The sequence below is a fragment of the Epinephelus moara genome, chromosome 12 (genome assembly GCF_006386435.1).
Source record: "Epinephelus moara isolate mb chromosome 12, YSFRI_EMoa_1.0, whole genome shotgun sequence".
NCBI classification, from domain to species: domain Eukaryota; kingdom Metazoa; phylum Chordata; class Actinopteri; order Perciformes; family Serranidae; genus Epinephelus; species Epinephelus moara.
Window position 1 is genome coordinate 10,500,750 of NC_065517.1, and position 23,842 is coordinate 10,524,591.

The 23,842-nt window shown below is 41.2% G+C and overlaps 1 protein-coding gene across 1 annotated transcript; it reads left to right on the forward strand.

Moving 5' to 3' along the window:
- The first annotated feature begins 13,050 nt into the window (after positions 1-13,050).
- On the forward strand, positions 13,051-21,060 carry LOC126398771 (hairy/enhancer-of-split related with YRPW motif protein 2-like). The gene is made up of 5 exons (XM_050058354.1): positions 13,051-13,505; positions 16,579-16,657; positions 16,744-16,827; positions 18,276-18,357; positions 19,270-21,060. The coding sequence occupies exons 1-5, from the start codon at positions 13,420-13,422 to the stop codon at positions 19,968-19,970; spliced, it is 1,032 nt and encodes a 343-aa protein (XP_049914311.1). The 5' UTR covers positions 13,051-13,419; the 3' UTR covers positions 19,971-21,060.
- Positions 21,061-23,842: the final 2,782 nt, after the last annotated feature.

A 23,842-nucleotide genomic window follows, 5' to 3' on the forward strand; every position in this document is an offset into this window, starting at 1 on the left:
ATGTGGCTGCTGAACTCAGAGGGTAACAAGAACCCAGACCTCATTGTTTTCCCAATTTGCAGACATTTTAACTGCTGTTCTTCTTTGAGTTAGCTGCTAACTGCTATCAGCTACATTGCATAACACGTCATCAAAACATCACATCCATGTTGCCCATGATCCCATCCCACTGGCTCCCTTTTTTTTTTTTTTTTTTTAAGATATTTTTTGGGGCATTTTTAAGCCTTTAATGGATAGGACAGACAAGCGTGAAAGGGGGAGAGAGAGAGGGAGTAACATGCAGCAAAGGGCCACAGGCTGGAGTCAAACCCGGGCTGCTGCAGCAACAGCCTTGTACATGGGGCTCTACCACTAAGCCACTGACGCCCCAAGCTGTCCGTTTTATATTTTTTATAATTTTGGCGCTGTTTGGCTTCTCTCTCTATCTCTGGTGCTGTATCTTGGAGCAAGATCAAATGAGTGATTCATAACTAACATTTTATTTGATTGACAGAATTTTTTCAAGGGTTAGGTAATTAATACTGGTAAAAATGAACAATTTGAAACTATTTTTCCATCTTTGCTGAGCAAGAGTTTGCACAGCCATGGTGCTGCTGCTTTTTAAAAAAAAAAAATAAAAAATATGACAGGATTATATTATCAAATTGAAAAATAAGCATTGACAGCCCTAGTACAAATACTTGTGGATATTCTCCCACCTTCCCATAATCACCTGAACACACCATCAACAACTGTGTTACCACACCATGGTCACACGTGAGCTGACTTATGAATATTCATCACAAGTTTCAAGTTGTTGCAGTTACATTTTTGTACTTAAGCCCAGTGAAATGAACCGACATTAACGGCTGTGTGGAAGGGAAGAGAATGATCTCACTTGGATTTCTTTAATATGTGTTTTCATGCTCGTTTAGACAATAAAGGTGTTTGAGAAAAGACTAGACTTGTAAAACTATGCAGCCTAAAACACACAATGATTACTCACTTGTTGCTTGCGTGAGCCATTGGGAAAAACAAAAGCTCAAGCTTGTTGTTCTGTGGACAGTGATTCGAATTACTGAACTTTAATGCAGCATTCATGAAAACAAAGATCATTAACTGCAGCAGCCGCTATTATTCCTCATGTCACGGCCTGTCTATGGGAGCCACACTGACACCAGCTGAGTCCCATTCACACCATCCAGTTGGACGGCTGCACTCTCTATGACTCGGCCTTGGCTATCTACAGGAGGCAGCAGACCTTCTTCCCTCACACTGCAACAGCTAATCCCCATCTGGCTGTCTTCATTGCCAGCAGCCCTAAAGGGCTGTGAATTACACCCTCCTTCCCAAAGAGCGTTTAGCTGCCACAACAAGATGCCCCAACCACGGACTCCTGTGTTCTCTGCCTTTTGTCTCTCAATCTCATGTCTCCCCCACCTGCAATCAGACACACCTGTGTTTATTTCAGTCTTGCCCCCCACTTAGGCCCGAAACTGTGAACTCTAAGGGCCCGGACAACCAAGTCAATGTCAGACAATGTCAATGCCCTGGTGTCCCACTCAGTTTGCAGATTTAGCATATTGAACTGGTATCAAATATGGTGGAGCCCAGGTGAATGTATTCACTCTGATTGGCAGTTCAGCTCAGTGCACGAGAAGAGAAATAGAAGTGAGGAAAGGCAGGCAACGTGAGGCGACGCAACAGTTGATTTTCATCGCCATCTTCATCTTCAATGTCAGTTTGGTGTGGTTAGACCTTAAAGCCACCAGAGTCATGACTTTACACCGAAGTAACATCACAGTCTCATCTGCAAACAGCATAATACTTTTTTTTTAACAAAGTAGTTAATAAACACTTAATAGTTCCTGCTATAAAAAATGTAAACCCTTATTTCAATCAGCACAGACTTGTTTTTTTAGAGGGAACAATAACTTATTATAGCTTGATGAAGATGAATAGTGAAAAGGTCTTTGGTGATTAGACCCCTTCATGACATGTATATATTTTGAAGGTAGCGATGCCATGTTTAATTTAGGAATATTCCTCCCGATGGAGTCTAGACACTGGTGGTGGAGGTGAGAAGAGGAACAGCTGAAGGATGAGGGTGATGGGATGCAGGACAGGACTGGGCAGTGGATGTGCTTTAGACAGGAGGTGGATGAGGTGGAGGAAGGTTGCATCTGTTCGTCCTATAAAGTCAACTGACAGTAGCAGAGAGGAGAACGATTTTAAAGTTTGACAGCAACAATATGATTAGGGAGACTGTGGCAAAGCTGGGTTGGATTAATGTAGAGTGATGCCCATAGTCAGCTAATAGTGTAGAAGCTGGAACAAGGCGGAGATATTTTTGGATGAAACAAGAGCCTAAAGAGTCTTCCTGACTGAAATTTATCTAAGCTTCATTTGCATCTTTGCTTTTGAGAACACACTTTAATCTTGCACCATGTTTCAGCCATCCTAACAAAAACATTAGGACCAGCTTAGTTGTTCTTTGGTAACTTTTGTACTTTGGTCCAAAATGAAGGCTTGAACTTGCATAGCTGAACTGTGTTACAACTGGTTTGGAGTTTCAATATTTTAATTAGTCTCCATCTCATTTGCTAAGAACTTCTCCAGCCTGAGTTTTAGAACTTCACATCCCTTTATCTGCCTTGTTTTGATGTACCTATTTTTTCCTCCATCTCAGAAAATCTGGGCCTGAATGCAGACAGTGGTAAGAGTCATCACACTGATAATCCAAATTTTTCTAGGATGTTGCACATGATCTATGAACAAACAAAGGGATGGCACTCATCTCTGAGTTCTCTGGCCACAGTTCCATGTTAAATCAGGGAGATTATCTTGGGTAAGCCTCCTCCATCATCTTGTGGAGATCAGATCTGAGGGCGACTATCAGGATGTGTGATCTCAGATGTCCAGGCCCACTGGTAAACTCCACTCAACAATGGACGCCTCTCAGCAGCACCAAAGAATAACACTCTTTCACTGCAGAAACTCACAGTTAGCCTTTTCTGTTTTCATCCACTCTCCTCTCTTCCTCTAACTCTCTCCAGCTTGCTTCCTTTCTTTCATCGGTCAAGATGTTAATTCACTTAAAGTACAGCTTTACACACAGAGAAATCCCCTTCATTCTGTTCATGAGTGTCAAACACCATCAAAGCTCTTCTCGTGCTCTGGATTCGAAACTGATGGGAAATAAAGAAACAGGTCTTTTCTGCTGTTTGTGGCCACTCAAAGGCATATTTGATGGCAGGCATTGAGCGTTGCCTTTTTCCAGATGCAAAACACATCATCTGCCCCTCAACTCAAAGCCACTCACCTTTGTTGAAATCTGTTACATTTTTTTGGTGGGGGGTAATCCCAACCAGCAAACACGATTGGAAACCACCCTCTTCGAAAGATGTCTCCTAAAACGTTCTTGTTTTTCTGGTTACCAGAATCAAACCACTCTTGTTTTTGTAAATAGGGCGAGGAGGAGATCAGGAGCGATGGCATTAAAAACTAACTACTCTGTATGAATTGCTTTCTTTCTTTCATTAATGTCAAGGACATTAGTTTTTCCAAAAAGTGGCAAATTAAAGATGTGTCCTTCTTGCACTGCACTGCACACATCTATGTTCCAAGAACTGACGCCATCTAATCTACCGAAGCAGGTGATTAAAGTCTGATGTCATCATTATGATTCAAAGGAACACGAGGCACATAGAACAGTTTGAGAAGTTGTTCAGTATTGTCAGATGACAGATTTTTAAGGCTGATAACCTCTTAGATAACGTCCACGTGAAGATGGCTGAATCTAAAAACGTTCCCTCCCACCATTTGAACTACATTTGTATTTCTTGGAGTGGATAAATCAGAAACTGACAATCTGACAGTCACACCTAATCCACTTGAACTTCTCTCTAAAGCTGTCTTTGTTCAATCTTGTTTCATGTTTCATGTGATCAGCCAAGTGCAGCATTATGAATGTCTTTGAGGTCCAGTGTGTAGGCTTTAAGGGGACATATTGGCTGAAATGATATATAATATTCATAACTATGTTTTCATTAGTTTATAATCACCTGAAAATAGGAATTGCCGTGTTTTTCATACTTTAGAATGATCCATTTATATCTACATAAAAAGCAGGTCCTCTTCCACAGAGTCCGCCATGTTGTCTCTACAGTAGACCAGAATGGACAAATCAAACACTGACTCTAGATATGAGGCAATTGCATTTTTGTGTTGGCTCCCATAGCTCTCACCCCGTTGAGCTCAAGATCAACATGCAAGCACAGAAGCATAAGGTGTTTTTGGACTAAACAGTTTTGGTGACTCCCTGAGAGAAACTGTGCACTGCTGTGCTTCCCCAAGACTACATACCTTCAAGGGTTTTCGTCTGTTTCCATTTGCACAGCCAATAAGAGCATTGAAGTGACATATTGTAAGCCGTCCAGCGATGATATAGCAACATCACTTTTAATTTGACAAATCAAAATCGTGTTGTACTTTCCATGTTGGATGTATGCTTAGTAAACTTCACTGTTGGTCCATTTGTCCCCCTTTCGTCAATTTTGTCTTCCATCATTGTCTGTTGTTTACATGGCTAATGGGTTTTTAAAAATGGCAGTTGTTACATTGGCTGTGTTCGACTGATCAACACACACTTGTGTCACTCATGGTTCCACTTGTGCCGGGAGGGTACCTACTCTGAAACAGGAACCAAAAAAGACCCTCAGAACGGTGTTTGAAGAGAAGAACTAGGATCATTTCCTGTTAAAGGATAAAAAGAGGAGTTCTTCAGGTGCTTTCACAACTGTAGTTGGGTTCATTTGGTCAACACCAGAGGGAAAAAAATGATACATTTTTGCTTTTTAGTTTTGATTCGGTTCCTGTTCACACTGACTTTTTGCAAACAAACCAAGAGGAGTAAACATGAAGTTCTACTGACTGACAGGTAACTTGTTTATTGGACCGGTTTGACGTTTGTCATTCTGCATCATCAGTGCATTTCTCACATCACAGATGAACCCCTCCAGAGTCTTTTTGGAAACAGACCCACCTTTTCTAGCTGTCTCCATTTGGTTGTTTGGGCCGCACCAAGGTTCAATTAACAGCTTTCACACCAGCCCAAACAAACCGTACTAACCACACAAATGGACCTGACTTTGTTCAAATTAAACCTGTTATGTGTGAAAGCACCCTAAAACTATGAAAAAAGAGATTTAGAGAAGAGAGAGAAGAGATTTAACCGTTCTGCTATCGCTCTGATGTAAATAGAGATCTTTAAGAGAAGTAGGGATGCATACACTGTATTATAGATTTACGGGTCTCTGCAAAATTCCCTTTCATATTGTGGTTAAATAAATAAAAGCTAATTACTGTCCAGGAGGTCACAACCTGTGCAAAGAGGATGCATGTCATCTGAAATATATACAGTACATGATTCATAGTAAAGAGGCTAAAACTTGCAAACCACTGTGATGTTCCTCTGACTGCTGCAGCTGGAGTCCATCTGTGAAGATGTGGAAAATATTCATTAATGTTAAAGCTTAAAATGTAAAAGATGAGTGATGTTTCTGAGAGTCTGAGGCCTGGCCATATTAAAAATATTATTATAAACTGAGGGGACTTTCCCAGCAGCTCTGCTCTCAGACGACACACACATGAAGATAAAGTGCTGGGAGAATTGGGGGAGTTGGAGATCTGCTGACCGTGTGTGTGTGTGCGTGTGTGTGTGTATGTCGGGGAAAGTCTGAGATGGGCGAGCAGGTCTTTCCCACACCCACTTTCTCTCTTTAGAATGTGCCACAAACGTCAACACACACACACACACACACACACACACACACAGGCTGCGGCCCCCCATCAGTGGAACGTGTGGGGTCAGGAGGGCTACAATGAGCCGGGTCACGTTCCTGAAGAGGAGAATGTCTGCAGGCAGTCGAACCAGGAGACTGATCTGAGGTCGGCAGTTCTCTCAAAGTTAAATCAACGTTCCTGTATTTTATTTGCTGTTTCAACACCGTCATGTAACTGCCAGCGATACTGCAGCAGAAACAAAGATGCAACCTCCTCATTCATGTCATAAGATCACAAAAACAAAATGCAGAGTTGTCTGTAAGTTCTTGGTTTAACATTTGCTACAGTACAGCTGATCGTCATCAGGTAACATGATGCGTTAGCATTTAGTTTATTCAGTTAATCTTTTATCATTAATAACTTGTTAATGTAACCCTGTTTTCTTGGTTGGCGGCGTTCTCTAGTCCCTCTGGCCTGTGGGATATGAGCATCAGGGCTGGTTATTGTTTAAAAAATAATGATACCAGTACCAATACCAATAAACATAAATACTAATAATGATACTAATACTGATAGAGTATCTCTTTTAATACCTTTTATTTCCACTTCATCGATAGCCATCATCATAACCATTGTAAAATGCCACTAAAAGCCACATTTTGGTGGCATGTCAGCACACTGAACTGCCATCTCTGTCAAATACACTGGGTTATAGCTGCTGCAGCTGTGGTCCCATCACATCACATTAAACTGACATTTGCGGTGATTGCAGTGATACGGAGTGTGTGTGTGTCAGAGCCTTCCTGAGGTGAGATGAAGGCTGAACAGGACGTCAGAGAGAAAAATGGAGCACCCACTGCAAACACCAACTCTCACACATACTGACATAGAGAGAGGCCATTATCTTTTTCAGTGACAGGTGGTGAAGGTGATGGAAAACATGGAGGTTTAGGTGTTATATATTTTTATAATACTGGGAATAAACCAGGGCTCTAAAGCACCTGCAGAAGTATTGGCATGTTGCTGCGTGCTCAGGTTACAAAACTTTGCTCCAACAGAAAGCCGAGAAAATAAAGAATTAAAATTTTCCTTTGCCAAGTTTTTGCAAATTTCACAGGGGTAAAAGAGCACACACACACACACACACACACACACACACACACACACACACACACACACACACACACAGCCAGCAGCCCTCCTGTGTTATAAAAGCACTTTACTCTGTGTGAATTTCCAGACTGGGTGTTGCCTTTCATAAGTTCAAACCAGAGGACGACTGCGCAAATGAGATAACAAACAACTGAAGGAAATCTACAACACTTCTATTACTCATAACTACACAACGACACAATAAAAAAACATCAACAATTTTGCCAAAATGAGTGTGAATTTAAGACCTCTACGTGAACCTGTGTGTGTGTGTGTCCTGGTGTTTACAGACTCTAGGGTCAAAGCAGTGATTGGAGGTGTGTTGTTGGTGACAGGTATGCTCCACACATATTACAGATTCCCAAGGGTTCCCGCTTGCTGTTGAGTGTGTGTTGACGTGTTTGGAGATTACAGCACCCCACATCCTTCTTCACTGCTGAGAACTCTGTTCTTCTTCTTCTCTGATAAAATAAAGGACTATGAAGCATTCTGCATTAAGGTTAAAGAGTCTATTTTACACAATGATGGCTCAAAAGAACCATCTGATTTATTCAAATTAGCAGCAGTGGAACAAAGAGCTGAATTAGTACCAACTTTTGGTTTTGCACACGACAGAATAGTTAGTTAACAGATTGAAAGCAGTTTCACACCAAGTATGGATTTTTGTCCATATGATTTGCATTGAAAAATTCTAAAAACAGATTTTTTGTTGGTTTTATGAATGCTTGCACACCCCATTAAAATATTCCGACAGGCCTCCATTTCAGCGGATATCCACCTGCAGAAATATATGTTCGACCAATTAATTCATTTGTTTCAGCTGATGTCACACCTCCAGGTCATAGCTACTGTAGCTTGATGCAAAAATGGGGAACATCTTATCAGTTGGTTTCTTAGCACCCAATTTGTACGGCAAACACAGTGCAAACTACTGCAACAACCAAATAAAGGACGATGTGGCTTGAGATTGCCAAGCAGCTGCTAACGTCATGCTGGTCACAGAACGGTGTGAGCCACAACAGCTAGCATCAGCATCAGATCTGGGTTCCAATTATTTTATATATTGTGTAGTTAACATTAGCCCCTTAGACATTTCTGCTGTGTGGAGACACTCACTGGGCCTCATTCACAGAATGTGTGGAACATGGACCACAGCAAAGTGAACATTTCACATCAGGCCCAGAGTGCATGTGCTGTCCAAACACACAGGTCTCTCTGTAATGTGAAAGGATGATTTGGGAATTGTTAATAAAAAATCATTACCACTAACACACACGCTCTGCTCTGTCCTCCACACTGTGTCCTGATGGGACACGCAAGACAGGTGACAGGAAGGAAGTGCAGTAGTGCAGCACCTGCAGGTTTCCTTCACCACAACAAGAGGCTACATCTTCAAACAACAGACACCCATACAGTCTGTGGGAGTGCGTTAAAGGCAGGTGATGAAGGCTGAAAATTTGTCTTCACACCCTACACATGCACACAAACACACACACACACACACACACACACACACACACACACACACACACACACACCCTTGTTCTGATATGTTCCAGTTAATTTTGTTCTGTTTGAAGGTGCTCTGACCTCTTTAACATTGGAAACACTTCTTGTTAGTCAGTCATGATAGAAACATCAGTTAAATGACCAAAACTGGAATTTTTATTTGGTTATGACAGACTCACCTTTAAGTTTAGGGGCTGCTTGTATCCAAAATCCCTCATCTTAAAGGCACACTCCAATCTTTATGGAAATATATGCTATTTGTTGTCTTGACTTATATAAAAGGACCAATATCAATCTAATCATCTAATTTCTGTGTGTTCAGCAGACTTGCTGTGTTTAGCTTAGCTTTGCACAATGAAAGTCTTGACGTCTGATGGAAGTTGCTTTTATCAAGTGTAAAACAGCTTATATACAACATATGAAACACAAGACAGAGAGACAGTTTTCTTTAAAGTTATACTATGCAGGACTTTCCTTAAAAACAATGTACGGACTTATACAGAAGTAATCCCTCTCAGTCTTCACCTGTGACTCTCCAGCAGTGTGTGGTGGCGTATTTATCTGCAGAGACCCTGCCCCCTGCTTGTATTTCTTATTTTCTTCTTATTTTGCTGGGTTTGAGATGTTCTTGGGGACAGGCGAGGTCAGGACCTCATGAAAAATGTAGCACCCATCTACCAGACTGATAGCAGCACTCATCTGAAAGGAAGCTTCGAAATTTGCTGACACAGCATTGAAAAGACGCAAATATTGAAAATCTTGGGTTGAAATTTACTTTTGATGATACAGTTTACAAACAGCAGCCGACAACTCCTGCATAAGTATACACTTACCTTTTCCTTTTTACCAAAAGGAATCAATAAATTCCATGTCAATTGAGATGATCATTCATGGCGGCATTAAGTGGCGACTCACTTACTCGCAAAGAAATGTGTCACCTGTCAATCACCTCTGTGCTGGCGAGCTATGCAAATAACCATCAGGCAATCAAAAACACTGATAACAGCAACTGAATCTAAAACTCAATCAATTGTGACAACTGTTTTTTAAGTATATTTAGGGTTCATGTTTTACTTCAGTAGAAAGACAGATGGTGGAGATGAGGGAAAGCCGAGAGATGATGACATCATGACAAACATCCCAACCTTACTCCAAGCAGGGATGTTGTAATATCACAGGGGTCTTGACTCGCCTGATAAAACCATCCTGATGATGTGAGCTAAACATTCTGTTTCACTCTCTGCCTCAGTCTGGACTGATGCCCCAAACTCTTTCATTGGGCGGGAGTACTCACCTTGACAGACACACTCCTTCAGACAATCAGTGTAACAAAACAACAGAGAAACATCTTCATAACCAACAGAGCCAGCTGACAGATCAAGCTTTTGCCAAATCCAGTCGGGAGAACAGTGAAAATCTATTTTCCTTCAAGAAACTCTGTGAGTGCATACTCTTGTTCTTGTTTAATTGTTGTTATTGACTCTATTTCTGCAATAACCTCACATATTGCTGTGTTTTCTCTACTAACGTTAGAGTCAGCGCTTGTTGCTTCAGGAGCCACCATTGCTGTTCTGCAAGCTGCAGCCTGCATTTTACATCATCAACTAAAACGCAGTCCCTGATTGGCTGCTAAAGTTGTCAGCTGCCGTGCAGATGCCTGATTGGGCCTGAGTAGATTTTAATTTCTGAATACAATGCGGGGCAACACCAACTCCAGTCTGATACAGAGAGTCAAACAGAATGCTGAGCTCACATCATCAGGATGGTTTTACCAGGCTAGGTCTTGACCCTGAGCCACCAGAATGCCCCAAGAGAATGAATTGAATCTGAAGTAGAATTTGTGGTCAGCAACAACAACTACAAGCCTTTCCTTCATGTTAGTCATCGATGGATCAGTACAAAGAGTCCCATAAAAACGTGTTTATACACAGCATGCAAAATGTTTTGAAATCCAAAGACACTCTTTTTATGAGAATGATCATGTTTAATTATGCTGAGAAGAAAAGCTTATCGTAGGACAAAGATCTGAATTTAAAATCTGGATTGCTGGTCAGCCACAGGAACTGTGAGGCTCTCCTCCACTTTAGTTTTTTAGTTGTTGTGAGGTTCAGTTTTGCAGCTGCACGTTTAGCAGACAGGTCAGTTTTAAAGAGTAATGTCTGACTTAAAACTTTCAAGCTGCTCGGAGCTCTGATAAAAGAAAAGTTTCTGTACAGGAGATAAAACGTGTAAAAGAGAGAGAATAAGACCTCAGTCAATCAAGAAAAGATTTGTGTGTGTGTGTGTGTGTGTGTGTGTGTGTGTGTTGGACCTCCTGTGGGAACGAGGGGTTGAAAGATGTGAGGTCCGAGGCGTCGTAGCGACGGATGGGCAGCGAACACGTCTAACTGAGAATAATACATAACTTCCTCCCATTTTCTCTTTCTACACACACACACACACACACACACACACACACACAGAGCTTGCAGTCATGCTCTCCTTTTATCAAAGGATCTCCAACTCCCGGCTCCGTACTCCAGCCTGACGCTCCCCAAGTTACTATACCCTCCTCACACACACACACACACACACACACACACACACACACACACACACACACACAGACATTCCAAAGACATAGAAACTAACTGAGTCCACTTCCTCCGTTATTGTACTTAAGCACAGTTTAGAAGTTTTCTCAGATGTTATTTACTTTGGGAGACAGGACATCTCTACAACCAGGATAAAATGATGACATTGCTGTAACCGCCATGAAGACATTACTTATAACTGGACTACCTGATGAACCGTCCTCTGGTCTACTGTTGGTAAAGATAAGTGGAAAACATATGAGAGGAACTATAGTGATACAGAGGACTGAGGCCCCATCAGAGCTGAGGTTGACCAGAGAGAGAACTGAGTCCTGTGAAATGAGAATGTGGACACACAAAGAACTGAGTCTCATTTTAGTTGGTCCACTTTTTGGTCCACTGGAACTGAAGACTGAGTTCAGTTCACTTTAAAAGGACTATATGTGTTTAGAGTTGAGCGAATGAGAGGGTGCTGACAAGCCTAAGTTATCAGCTGGCAGAAGAAAGAGCGGGTAGTTGGTGGGAAGGTGAATGTGTGTGTAGCTGCATTATGATTCCTACATTAAATCTTTGTATTGCAAAAAAGATTAGCAGGTGTGAAAAGACAGTCGCCTGTGTGTGTGTGTGTGTGTGCCTCTCCTCACACGATGATTGGGTTTCAGCGTACACAGGCAAGAGCTGTGGGAACGTATGACAGACACACACACACACACACACACACACTATATTTGTCTCTCTCTGTTACTTTAGACGCAGGACACACAAACAATCCCTTGAAGTGATGTGGCAGTGATGCTATGTGAGGATGCTAACACAGCATCACTCCACTCATTGGCTTCAGGAGTCCTGTGTTGTACAAGTGGGAGTTTCAACCTCATGATGTTGATAGAGGGAAAGTCATGGGATCACCAAAATCATTCAGGTTCATCCTCTGGGGAACACAAATGTCTGTACAAAACTTCATATTAATCCGTCCAATAGTTGCTGAGATATTTATATCTGTGGCAATATAGTGAACCAGCTTAGAGGCTGTCAGTGATGGGAAAGTATTTTAATGTTTTACTTAAGTATATGTAGCAATACTTCACAGTAAAGATAATCCACTACAGTTCTTACATTCAAAATACTGAAGAAGTATTAGCAGCAAAACATACTGATAAGTACTCACGAGGCAGCAGAATGATCCCTGTCAGTGTAACACTGTATTATTCCATCATTATTAGCTATGTATTATTATGTAAGCAGCATTTTATGTTTTTGTTGGTCAAAATTAAGAAAAATGTAACTGTACAATTACAGTAAGTTTGTGAACACATTAAATCACAGTATTGTGCAAGGCACTGACAACAGATTAAGCTGATATTTATTTCACAATTTCATCTTCATGTCCTGTCAGTCTGAAGAGTGGGAGAAGGTGAGGAGAAGGGGTAAGATGAGCTCAGGGGGTTCAGAGGAGCAGCTGTAAAGTTAAAGTAAAGAGAATTGGTGTAGAGTTGACATACTTCATGTGTTCAGCTTCACTGCAGCAGTCTCAGTCTGAAACCTGTTGCATTATATAATTGAATGTCAGATGTGGCCTCATTCCCATGCACACACACACACACACACACACACACACACACACATGCTCCGTCTGAACCAGACAGGCGGTATTATCAGGAGAGGAGGACCAGCCCTGCTGAGACTGCACAAATCTTCCATCTCAAATTTGTGTGTCCACTAAGTGTGTGTGTGTGTGTGTGTGTGTGTGTGTGTGTGTGGCTCCCAGCTCCGTGGGAAAGCTCTAGCAGAGGAGGAGAAGGAGGAGGAGGACAAACCGGTCAGCAGTCCAGTCCGCACTTGCCACTTGCTTTGGACTATTCACAGGACACACACTGCTAAAAAAAACTCCTGGAAGCTTCAGATAAAAAAAAAACATTAAAACTTTTGTTGACTGTAGAAACTAAAGACAGACAGGTGCAGAGGATTTGCACCAGTTTCTCAGTGTGCTGATGTCGAATTTTTTCGCGAGTCATTTTTTGGGGGATCAGTCATTTCACAGTTCTGCAAGAGGAGAAACTTCTGTGGCTTTCTGGGAAGCAAACTAACCTGCAACTTCATCAACCTCTGGATTAAAGAAAACCCCAAAATCTCTCTAAATCTTCTATAATATTCCTGTAAGACCATATAAGTCATCAGTGTCCCTCAGCAGTGCCTGTATGGTGGATTATAACGTTTTCATTTCACTCCAGGACTTCTGTAATGTCCTTAAACATTCCCGCAGTGTCCCTGTAGCTGCAGTGGCATTTATATATTCATTAATCCTCTAAATATGTTATAGGAATTTAAAGGGCTTTTTTTTTTGTTCAGAGGTGAAGAAACTTTATTTTGATCTTTAATAAACGTCCATGAGACAGACGGCTCTCACCACCATCCATGCACCATGAAGCGGCCATGTGAGGACAGCAGCTCGGCGGACAGTGATGTGGAGGAGACCATCGATGTGGGCAGTGAGAGCATTTATCCAGGGTGAGTCAGGAGGAGAATGCAGTTCTTGATCACATTTTCCAATAAAAAGCTTCAGTGGCTTATCAATGTTTAAATCTACTTAAAAACATTTGTTTATATTAACTATAAGTTATGCTGAAGGAAAGGCTCGACCACTTTATATTGACATTCTTAAACTTCAGAGGTGAAGTTTATGAAAAAATGTCTGGCTTGTAAATTTTTAATGGTATCATTTCAAAATATCCTTAAACCTCTTAGCCTGAGGCCTTTTTATTGTATATAAAAAATGGTAATGTCAAAAAATATCAGACAAAATTAAAAAGAAATTATATATTATTCGGTATCTGTAGAATATACAGTAAACAAATAATACTGTTTATTACATTTCACTGTTAATTGAATATTCTGTACTGCCATTATTGAATAAATGAAAAACAAAACAAACAAATAAACAAAATATAAATCAAATCAGTTTATGAAGTAAAATCTGCAAGGTCCCTTTTGGACTTCAGTTTTTAACAAGTCTCCAAATGACCAGGAGGAATCAATGTGTAGAGAAAACAGATTAAAGTGGGACATCTACTGTCTTTATGCTTTTAATATCTAAAGGTAAAGTCCAACCTGAAACAAACTGTTATATCATCAGTCTGTGATGTTCAGTTATAATTTTGCAAAGAAGTATTTTAGTCCATCAACCTGCCTTCCCTGCTTTGACTTTACTTATTAGCCCCTTTTACACTGCCAGATTTTCTGCGAATGTTGGGCCATTTTGCGAGCATTTATACACACAGAGCCGGATTGGCGAGTTGATCCAAGGTGCCCAATTTTCCGCCTCGTAGGGGTAAACATATTGGCGGAACCCTTTTAGTTTAAACAGGCCGAGGCGGCCTTCCGCAACAGGAGGGGCTGTTGATGACTTGTGGGAGGAGCTGTTGATGACGCCGCACGTGCAACCCACTGGCGGTGGATAAACAGGAAACAGCAACGCAAACCTGACAGACACTGTAAAGATGAGCAACTGGGGAGACAAGGAATTGTGCGCCCTCCTTGCCCTCGTAAACAAAGAGGCCATTAACTGTCAGATGACAGGAACGGTGAAGAACGGGCCGACTTACAAGAGAATCACCAAAGGACTGACCAGCCGCGGCTTCCCTCCCACGTCACTGGTTACTTCAAATGCTGAGCTACACGTTTTGTTACTTGCTCGCACCCCCTATTGCCCCGAAAAAGGCACATTCTGTATAAACAAAAGTAGGTAGGCAGCATTTTGCCGCACTCCCCGCTTTTGTTTTTATACTGCCAATGCTGAAAGAAGACTGATTGGGCTTTCCTGCAAAATTGCACAATTCCTGTTTAAAAAGGGCTAGTGACTTGCTACATGTCCTACAGTTCCCACAATCCCATTCAACAACCTCCTTCTGATCTTTTACTAAAGAATACCACAGTGTGAAAATACTGTATCACAAGGAAAAGTCCTGTACTAAAAATAATACTTAGAGAAAGAAATGTGCATTATCATTATAAATTGATACAGAAAATATATAAACTGATAAAAATCTTCTAGAAATTATGTTTTCCCCAAATCCCCCGTTTTATATTTTAAAATGGAACCTACACCATTTGAGATCGGCACTTGAATAAGTGGGAGAATGGATTTTTGTGTGTGTGTGTGTGTGTGTGTGTGTGTGTGTGTGTGGAAAAAGTGATGCAGTAATGAACATAGGAAATCAAACTGTGGTCATTTTTGTTTCATGCTCTTCTTCTCTTAGAGTATGAATTGCTCACTGTGTCCACTTCTTGGATGTGTTTTTTTTTTTTTTTTTTTGAGGAACAAATTAATCAAGAAGAAGGGAATAAAGCCACATTTCATCTCTGCAAAATGTCAGACTTAGGAAAAAAAGATGACACTGAAACATTTACTGCTGATATTTTAAGACATTTGTCTTTACTTGAGTGAAGTGTTACTTAAGTAAGGGTACAGAAGTACTATCAACAAAATGCACTTTAAGTATCAAAAACAAAAGTAGCCATCATGCATCATGCCTTTTGCATTCCAGCCGATATTCTCTAAATTACCTAATTAATGAAGACGGACAGGTGTGAACTAATACTGATCTTATAGTGGAGTTTGTATTGTAAACCAGACTGCACTGGAAATTATCTTTGCCCAAGATGATCATATTTCCTTAATGCTACAAGTGACTAAAGCTGTCAGATTAATGTAGTGAGGTAAAGAAAAGCACAATATTTGACTCAGACATGTAGTGCAGTAACAGTCAACACATTGTCACTCCGACCTCGTCACATATTGACATTTGGTCATGGACTTTCCATGTCCACATACGACATGCAAGGTACCCAAGGTCAAGTTCTGCCTTTTACATGCATTGTCTTCTTTCAAGACACACCTCCATTTTCACAGGAAATTTACCGTTTACATGCAGTCTCTTTAAAAATAAACGTCGGCACAACACTGTGAATTGACGTTTTTTTTCCTTCAACAACAAAAACACGTGGTTAGGTTTGGGAAAAGGAACAAGGTTTGGCTTTAAAATCTTAAGGGACACGAACACCGCTCTCTTTGGTGGGAGTTCATGTTTGTTGGACCCATCCACCACCCATCCCAGTTGGACTTTCGCAGCCTTAACTTTCATCCTTGTCCTGCTGCGTTTCTCCTCTCTGATGCTGCTGGGCACCATTTAACTATAATGGCGTGTCATGCCGATGTTAAAGAACACCTCTTTTTCTTGGTTTCTGACACCACAAGTCCCTGCCCAAGGGTCGGATTTCAGATGACTTCAGAGTGAGACCGGGCTCTAAAAGCATCAAGTAGCATAAATGGAAATAATCAAGAAGAGTACAAGTAGCCTTTGTCTAAATTGTCCTTCATTACAGCTCTTGAGTAAATTTAGTTACATCCCACCGCTGACATTTTGTGATATCTGGAATAACCTCCTCAATAAACAAAAAAACTGGAAATTAATCTTTAGTTAAACATTTTCTGAATTTCAGTCTCTGATAAATCACTACTGCTCAGTTTGAGGTCATATGTGGTTATTTAATGCACTGATTCACTTATTATTTAACTTCTCAGGCACATGAAGGTGTCCTTTACAAGATGTGGATCACCGACCACGACCACTCAAGTGATGGCGAGGAAAAAGCGCAGAGGGGTAAAGTTATTTTTTGTATGATTAAGTTTAAATGTTTACAATTTAGAGACAATTTGAGGTTTTTACTGTTTTCATTTGTTTGTCAGATTATCGAGAAGAGACGCAGAGACAGAATCAACAACAGTCTGTCCGAGTTACGGAGGCTCGTCCCCAAAGCGTTTGAGAAGCAGGTGACAATCTGTTTGTTTCTGTAGGACCACATGAGGTTCATCAGGGTTCTCACAGGGTCGAAACAGAACCATGCCTTTAAGTCAGTATCTCGAAGTGGTGTCACACAGGGGAGTGGACAACAGGGGAGGCAGTGAGACCTTAGACCTTTAACACCCAGTCAGAAAAGAAAGTAGTGGGTGAGCTGTCCTGGTTTTTACAAGAAACTTTCCCCTTTGTCAATTTTCCCTTCGTACAAAATAAACATTTAATGCTAAATGGTGAACTAAGTACACCTATGAGAATGCATTATATTAACTAATGGAAAAAAAATGTTTGCTCCTAATTATGCAACCAAATTGCACAAATAAATGTTGGTATTTTACGTCCCTGCAAACCACAGATATGTTACATGTGTACGTTTCATATCTTAAATTTGTAAGTTTCAAGTGTAGTTGAACTATTTAATGTTTCTCCATGATTCAATTTTCAATTCTATGTTTTAAAGATGCTGTGGCGAATGTGTGGTTAGGTTAAAAACCACTTAGGCTTAGGAAAAGGTCATGTTTTGGCTTAAAATACTTGGTTTTGTGACCAAAAACAGGGTTGAAAATGTCCAACAGCTTGTGAAAAATACCGGGTTTTGTGACCACAAACAGGGCTAGAAATGTCATGACATCTAGTTAAAAAATACCCAATTTTGGGGCGTCGGTGGATTAGTGGTAGAGCAGGCGCCCCATGTACAAGGCTGTTGCTGCAGCAGCCCAGGTTCAACTCCAGCCTGTGGCCCTTTGCTACATGTCACTCCCTCTCTCTCTCACCCCCTTTCACACTTGTCTGTCCTATCAATTAAAGGCCAAAATGCCCCCAAAAATATCTTGAAAAAAAAAAAATAAAATTTTGTGACCACAGACAGGGCTAGAAACGTCTTGACGTCTAAATAAAAATACCTGATCTTGTGACCACAAACGGGGCTAGAAATGGTCTCACATTTTGTTTAAAATATCCAGTTTTGGGGCCACAAAAACAGCTGGAAATGTCTTGATGTGCTGCTAAAAAATACTCATTTTTGTTGTCTCTTGTTCTCGAGCAGTTGTCTGCTGCTTGGCAGCCGTCTCTCCTCGGTATCATGCCGTTTACCATCCCCTCCTCGTCCTGATGAGAAACTCAGCTCATATACTGTGCATGTAATCTGAATTACGTTACTTTAGAGACGTTGATATGATACATGAAACCTACAAATGTGAAGTTGGGGAAGTAGCTCTTCTTTCAGGCCAGTGATGTGTTAATCAGTGAATCCAGCTGCTGTTTTGGTTAATTAATTAATAAAAGTCTTATAAAACTGACATCACTGTTGAATAGGATTTTGTTCTTTTCCTCAGTTGGGTGTTGCTTTCATGATTAAGAGCTGCTGAACCTGGTTGGACATGTTTGAGTACATCCTGCTTTAACTGTTGGTTTGTTTTATCAGGGTTCAGCTAAACTGGAGAAGGCAGAGATTCTCCAGATGACTGTGGACCATCTGAAGGTGTTGCAGACGACCGGCGGGAAAGGTAACCCGAATTAATCTTTTTTTCAGTATGTCCTGTTTATTCTCACTTATTCACTTGACAACACTGAAGTTGTACTGTGTTGGTCAGTCTGCTGTGGTCTTAACATGCGTTCAAGTGTAGCTTTTAACAGAGGATGTGAGGTGACGCGTCAGTCGCCTGTGTCAGCTCTCAGTCTATGAAGTTAGTTTTGTCAGAGCATCAGTGAGTGGATGTGATGTGTCACTTAAACAGCACTCTGTGTGGTGTGTGTGACAGAGGGAGGTGGTGAGTCCATGGGAAAGTGCTGCAGGGATGAAAGCACCACTTGACCCTGAGGAGCGCTGTTTGCTTTAATAAAGCTGGGGGTGGGGGCATCGGGGTGTTGGCTGTGTTCACGGGCCGTCTCCCTGCAGCGTTTGTTTGGGTTTAACAGCAGTGGTGTGTAAAATCAGACAAAACAAACACAGAAAGTCAGTCACAGCAGAGAATAAATCATGTGTATCTTTTTTTTTTAACACAGCTAAACCTTCTGAAAATGTTTCACGACTTTTACGGAAATGACAGTTTCAGTTTCTTAACACAGTGAAGCAGATGGTTGCACCAATATTTAGGAAACAGATGAAATAATTTGACCTCACTGGCACATTTTTCCTTCATGGCCATGTTCAGTTTATGTTAGTAAAGATTCCCTCCAGACATGTTTGTGTCAAAGGTCAAGGGCCATCTAGTTCCATTATATTAGATAGAAGGCAGACATCTCTACAGCAGATATCTCCAACACTGCAACTCACACCAAAACAATCTAGCTTGATAAACAGCACTACAGGTAAGAGGAAAAATATGTATTTTTGATTTTCAGATGAACTGTCCCTTTAAGGAAACTATATTGATATAAGATTCAGTATTTGACAATCTTCCTCTCTCTGTCTGTAGTTTATTTTGACGCCCACGCTCTCGCCCTGGACTTCCTGTCTCTGGGTTTCAGGGAGTGTGTGATGGAGGTTTCCCGCTACCTGAGTGCTGTGGAGGGCCTGGACTTTGGTGACCCTTTGCGCTCCCGCCTCCTCTCCCACCTCACCTCCTGTTCCTCGCAGCGTGACGCCACCACCTTCACCATGACCTCCCATTCGTCACATCAACACCAGCAGCTTCACCCTTTACCTCACCCCCTCCACCCCCATCACTGGGCGGCTGCGGTTGCAGCTGCGGCTGTGTTTCGACCTCTGCCAACTGCTGCAGCGCCGTACGAACTGACTGGGCTGTCTGTCTCTCAGGATGCTGGAGGAGGTGGAGCTCCCCAGAGGCTTGAAGAGCTGTCACAACAGAGTGTGGCCTCCTCCTTCTCTTCCCATGCAGACTCCCACACCTCCTCCTCTTCCTCATCTCTTGTGCTCCCCTGCGCCCCCACTCCTCTCTCCACCTCCCTCCTCTCCCTCTCGACTCCATTTCCCCTCACCCTCCACAAAGGTTTTCCTATATTCCATCCATCCTCCTTCACCTCCACCATCGCCAGCACTAGCCCTCCCATCTCCATCTCTTCCTCCTCTTCCTCCTCCTCCTCCTCCTCCCCCCAGTCTCCTCACAGCAGTAGTAAACCCTACAGACCGTGGGGAACTGAGGTCGGAGCTTTCTGACTGTTTGACTGAACGATTTTGTTGCTGACTAACCTCTGACAGTTTTAACAGCCTGGAAAACTCTTTTATCACCAGTGAACAAAACAGTTATGAACCCACTTTCACTGACTGGTTTTAACACTCGGCTCAAACACTAGCTCTGTTAACTTGCTAACTTCTGAGATGTTCTCTTTGCTGTTTTCTAAATGCTGATTTCACAGTGACCAGTTGGTCTACCTTTTTAATTTGTTGCCTTTTCTCTTTTTATTCAGCATTACTGAACTGTTTTAACAGCGTTACAGTTGAACTGTTTTGTTTTCGCGTAAGGTTTTTGCCACTTCAACAAAGTTACACTCACTCACAAAAGTTGCTTTGAAATTAAAAACCAAAACTGTTTTGAAGAACCTTAATCTAAAACCTAAAATCCCTGTAGACTGGACCTTGACTGACCTCACTGACCTCACCAAAAAATATATTTTTTTGACAGTAAGAAAAAGTAGAATAACGGCAGACTTTTCTTTAAAACCTTCAGACCTTAAACACCAGCCATGTGACCAAAAAGAAAGAACCAAAAAATCTGCCTGAGAGATTATCAATTCACTGGACTTTGATTGACTAACAAGCATGTTTTTGTTTTGTTTTTTGAGTAGGATGACATGGTGCTACTGCAGACCTGCCAAAACCGGTACAGCCTCAGACAGATGTTTGTTCAGTCTGGTGCAAACTGGGATGAAGATTAACAAAATGATGATGGTGATTGTATGTCCTTCAGTAACTGACAAACTGACTGAAACGGAATTATAATAAACCCACTTTTCTATTATTAATTGTGGTTTACTGTCACTGGATTTACCTTCTTTTTTTTTTTTTTTTTTTACAATAAAAATGAACTATGTCGCTGCTGTCATGAAAAATGCAGCTCTTATGATGTTTTTATGTTTTCTGAATAAACTTTACATTTTGGTTTATATGCTGATTTTACCTGGTTGTATTTTAAACCATTTGTTTTGCTTTTAAGTCTCAATCTGGACAAAAGCCAGACGCCTTGTCAGGTTCTGCCTGTTACATGTATTGTCCTCTTTCAAAATACACCTCCGTTTTCACAGGAAATTTAACGTTTACATACTGTGTCTTTCAAAATAAACGCACTACGTCAGTACAAGAACAGAAATTGAAGTTTTCTTCCTCCAACAACTAACGCACATGGTTGGGTTTAGGGAAAAAAAGAGCAGGGTTTGACTTTATAATCTTACAGGGTGTGAACATCACTCTCCTGGATGAAAGTCGGACTTTGTTGGACCCATCCACGACCCCTTTCACCCGCCCTAGTCAGACTTTCGCCACCTTTACTTTCCTTCTTTTCCTGCTGTTATTATGAGAATATGTAAGTATATTCATGATTTGTCAAATATGATAAACAAAGCAAAACCGCTGAATTTCAGCTACTAAGCTGCTGAAATGTTACAGATGTTCTGCAAACTATCTGTAGGCGGACTTTCCAAATTAAGTGTTACACTTTTTTTTTTGCACAGTTTATCAATACGGCACATACTGATACATACATGTAGGTTCAAGGGAAAAAGATGTTAAGCTGGGGAACACCAGTGTACAGGTTTATGTGCATTTTGACAGAGTAATGTTCATTGTTATTCTAGAGAACAGGAAGTAGAAAAGTTCTATTATAGATGATGGATTTGGTCCCTGATGATTTTGATGTCATCAATCAAGACTTTGATTAGTCTTAAGGCTCAAATTCTGTCTCTCTGTTTGCAAACTTGAGTGGTTTACCATACAAACGCTGGTGTGTGTTTGCTCTGCACAAGCCATTTGTATCAGTGTCTGCTGAATTAACTAGGGGAGACTGGTTTTAACACAGAATTGTCTGAACACTCAAAGTTTCTCCAATCAAACACAAGCTACATATAACCTGATTTTAGTCCTTATTCCTTGTGTGAGGAAGTAGCACCCTGTGGCAGACGAGAATTTGCGAATCTTAAGAAAGCAAACAAATGGCCTGCCTCACTCTGCCTCTGATTCTTACCCTAACCCTAACCAATGCCTAAACCTCTTGCCTAAACTTCAACAATCCAACCAATGAGAGCAATGAGCACTAGCCAATCACAGGGAGAGGAGGGTAGGTCATTCTTTCGCTATCCCAGGATTCACAAATTTACCTGACAGACACAGCCAAGTTTAAAGTTGTCTTAATGTTACAAATGTTACAACCTACCCCAAACACTGTACCACTGTGGCTCACACACACACACACACACACACACACACACACACACACACACACACGTTAATCCACTCCTGCTTTGCCTTCATCTTGCAGTTGATTTACTGAAATCACTGTTGCACCCGTAAAATCCTCTCAGAGAAGAAAACGGCATCATTTCCAGCTGAATGCAGGATTAAAGGCTGACAGGCCTGGGAACAACTCTGCGGACTATAAATCCGCCCGGTCAGCCGACACGGTTCTCACACCCGGACGCCACTTTGAAGTGACCGGCAGTAAATTGGGTGACATGAGTCGGTCAGCACTTCACATTCAGACACACAGAGGACAGATAACAACTGGAAGACAGAAAGTGTATGAGAAGACACTAAAATAGCAGGAAGTTCACACTGTCAGACACTGCCTGCAGCCTGCAGTGTGTTGTGTTCAGTCTGCGGCCTCTTAACAGGTTACTCAGGCCATTTTACTGACATTTTACTAGTTTTCTAGAAGGCCATCTGCAGTTTGCAGACCAAAATTACATGTGTATTGTGCAGTGGTGAGAGACGTACTCAGACTTTTTACTTTCGTAAAAGTACCAACACCGATATACTTTTACATCTCGACATCTAAGAGGTATATATTGTACTTTATACTAAGTTACATTCATTTCACAGTTTAAGTGACGCCACAAGTGACGCCAAAACATATGATGTGCTTATATATTATGCAGTACTTTACTACTAATCCACCCAGTAGTATACAAAATATCTAAAACTGTCTCTACATTGACAAACTACAACACTGAAATGCTCCCACGTGTATTAATATGTGATAAACATAATATATTATTCTATGAAAACATGACACTTTGAAAGGAGCAGGTACTTTTACTTTTAATAATTAAAGTACATTTTGTTAATAGTACTTCTATACTTTTACATAAGTAAAATTTTGAATTCAGGATTTCACCTGTACTGGAGTATTTTAAAACTTTGGTATTTACTTTTACATGACAGATCTGAGTACTTCTTTTACTACTGATCATTAAGCCTTTAGCCTAGCCTTTAGCAAATGTTAGCATGCTAACATGCTAAACTTTTGCTGTGTCTCAAATCACATACTTCCGTTAGTACATTTCCATGTAGTATACTATGTGCACTATGTACTTATTGGTGTAGTGCGCGAATTTCGACAGGGTAGTGTTGTCTCAAACCAAACATGGCACTTGTGCACTTTTCCGGAAATGTCGACCACAAATTCAGCATTCGCGTTATCATGTGCAGTACCAAATCATTACAGACTGCTTAATTTTTTTAATTCTTTTTTTTTAAAGATATTTTTTTGGCCATTTTTGCCTTTAATGGACAGTACAGGTAAGCTTGAAGGGGGGAGAGAGAGAGGGGGGATGACATGCAGCAAAGGGCCACAGGCTGGATTCAAACCCGGGCTGCTGCGGCAACAGCCTTGTACATGGGGCGCCTGCTCTACCCACTAACCCACCGACACCCCACAGACTGCTAAATTAACCCAACAAACATACTGCTGGCTTATATCCGACAACAGTATAGTGGTGCTTAGTGCAAAACACACATGTATATTTGTACAATGCAGCGACGCTCACGGTCGCACAGTCCTCGACCACTATTTCCAGTTTGAAAAGTGGTCCCTCCCC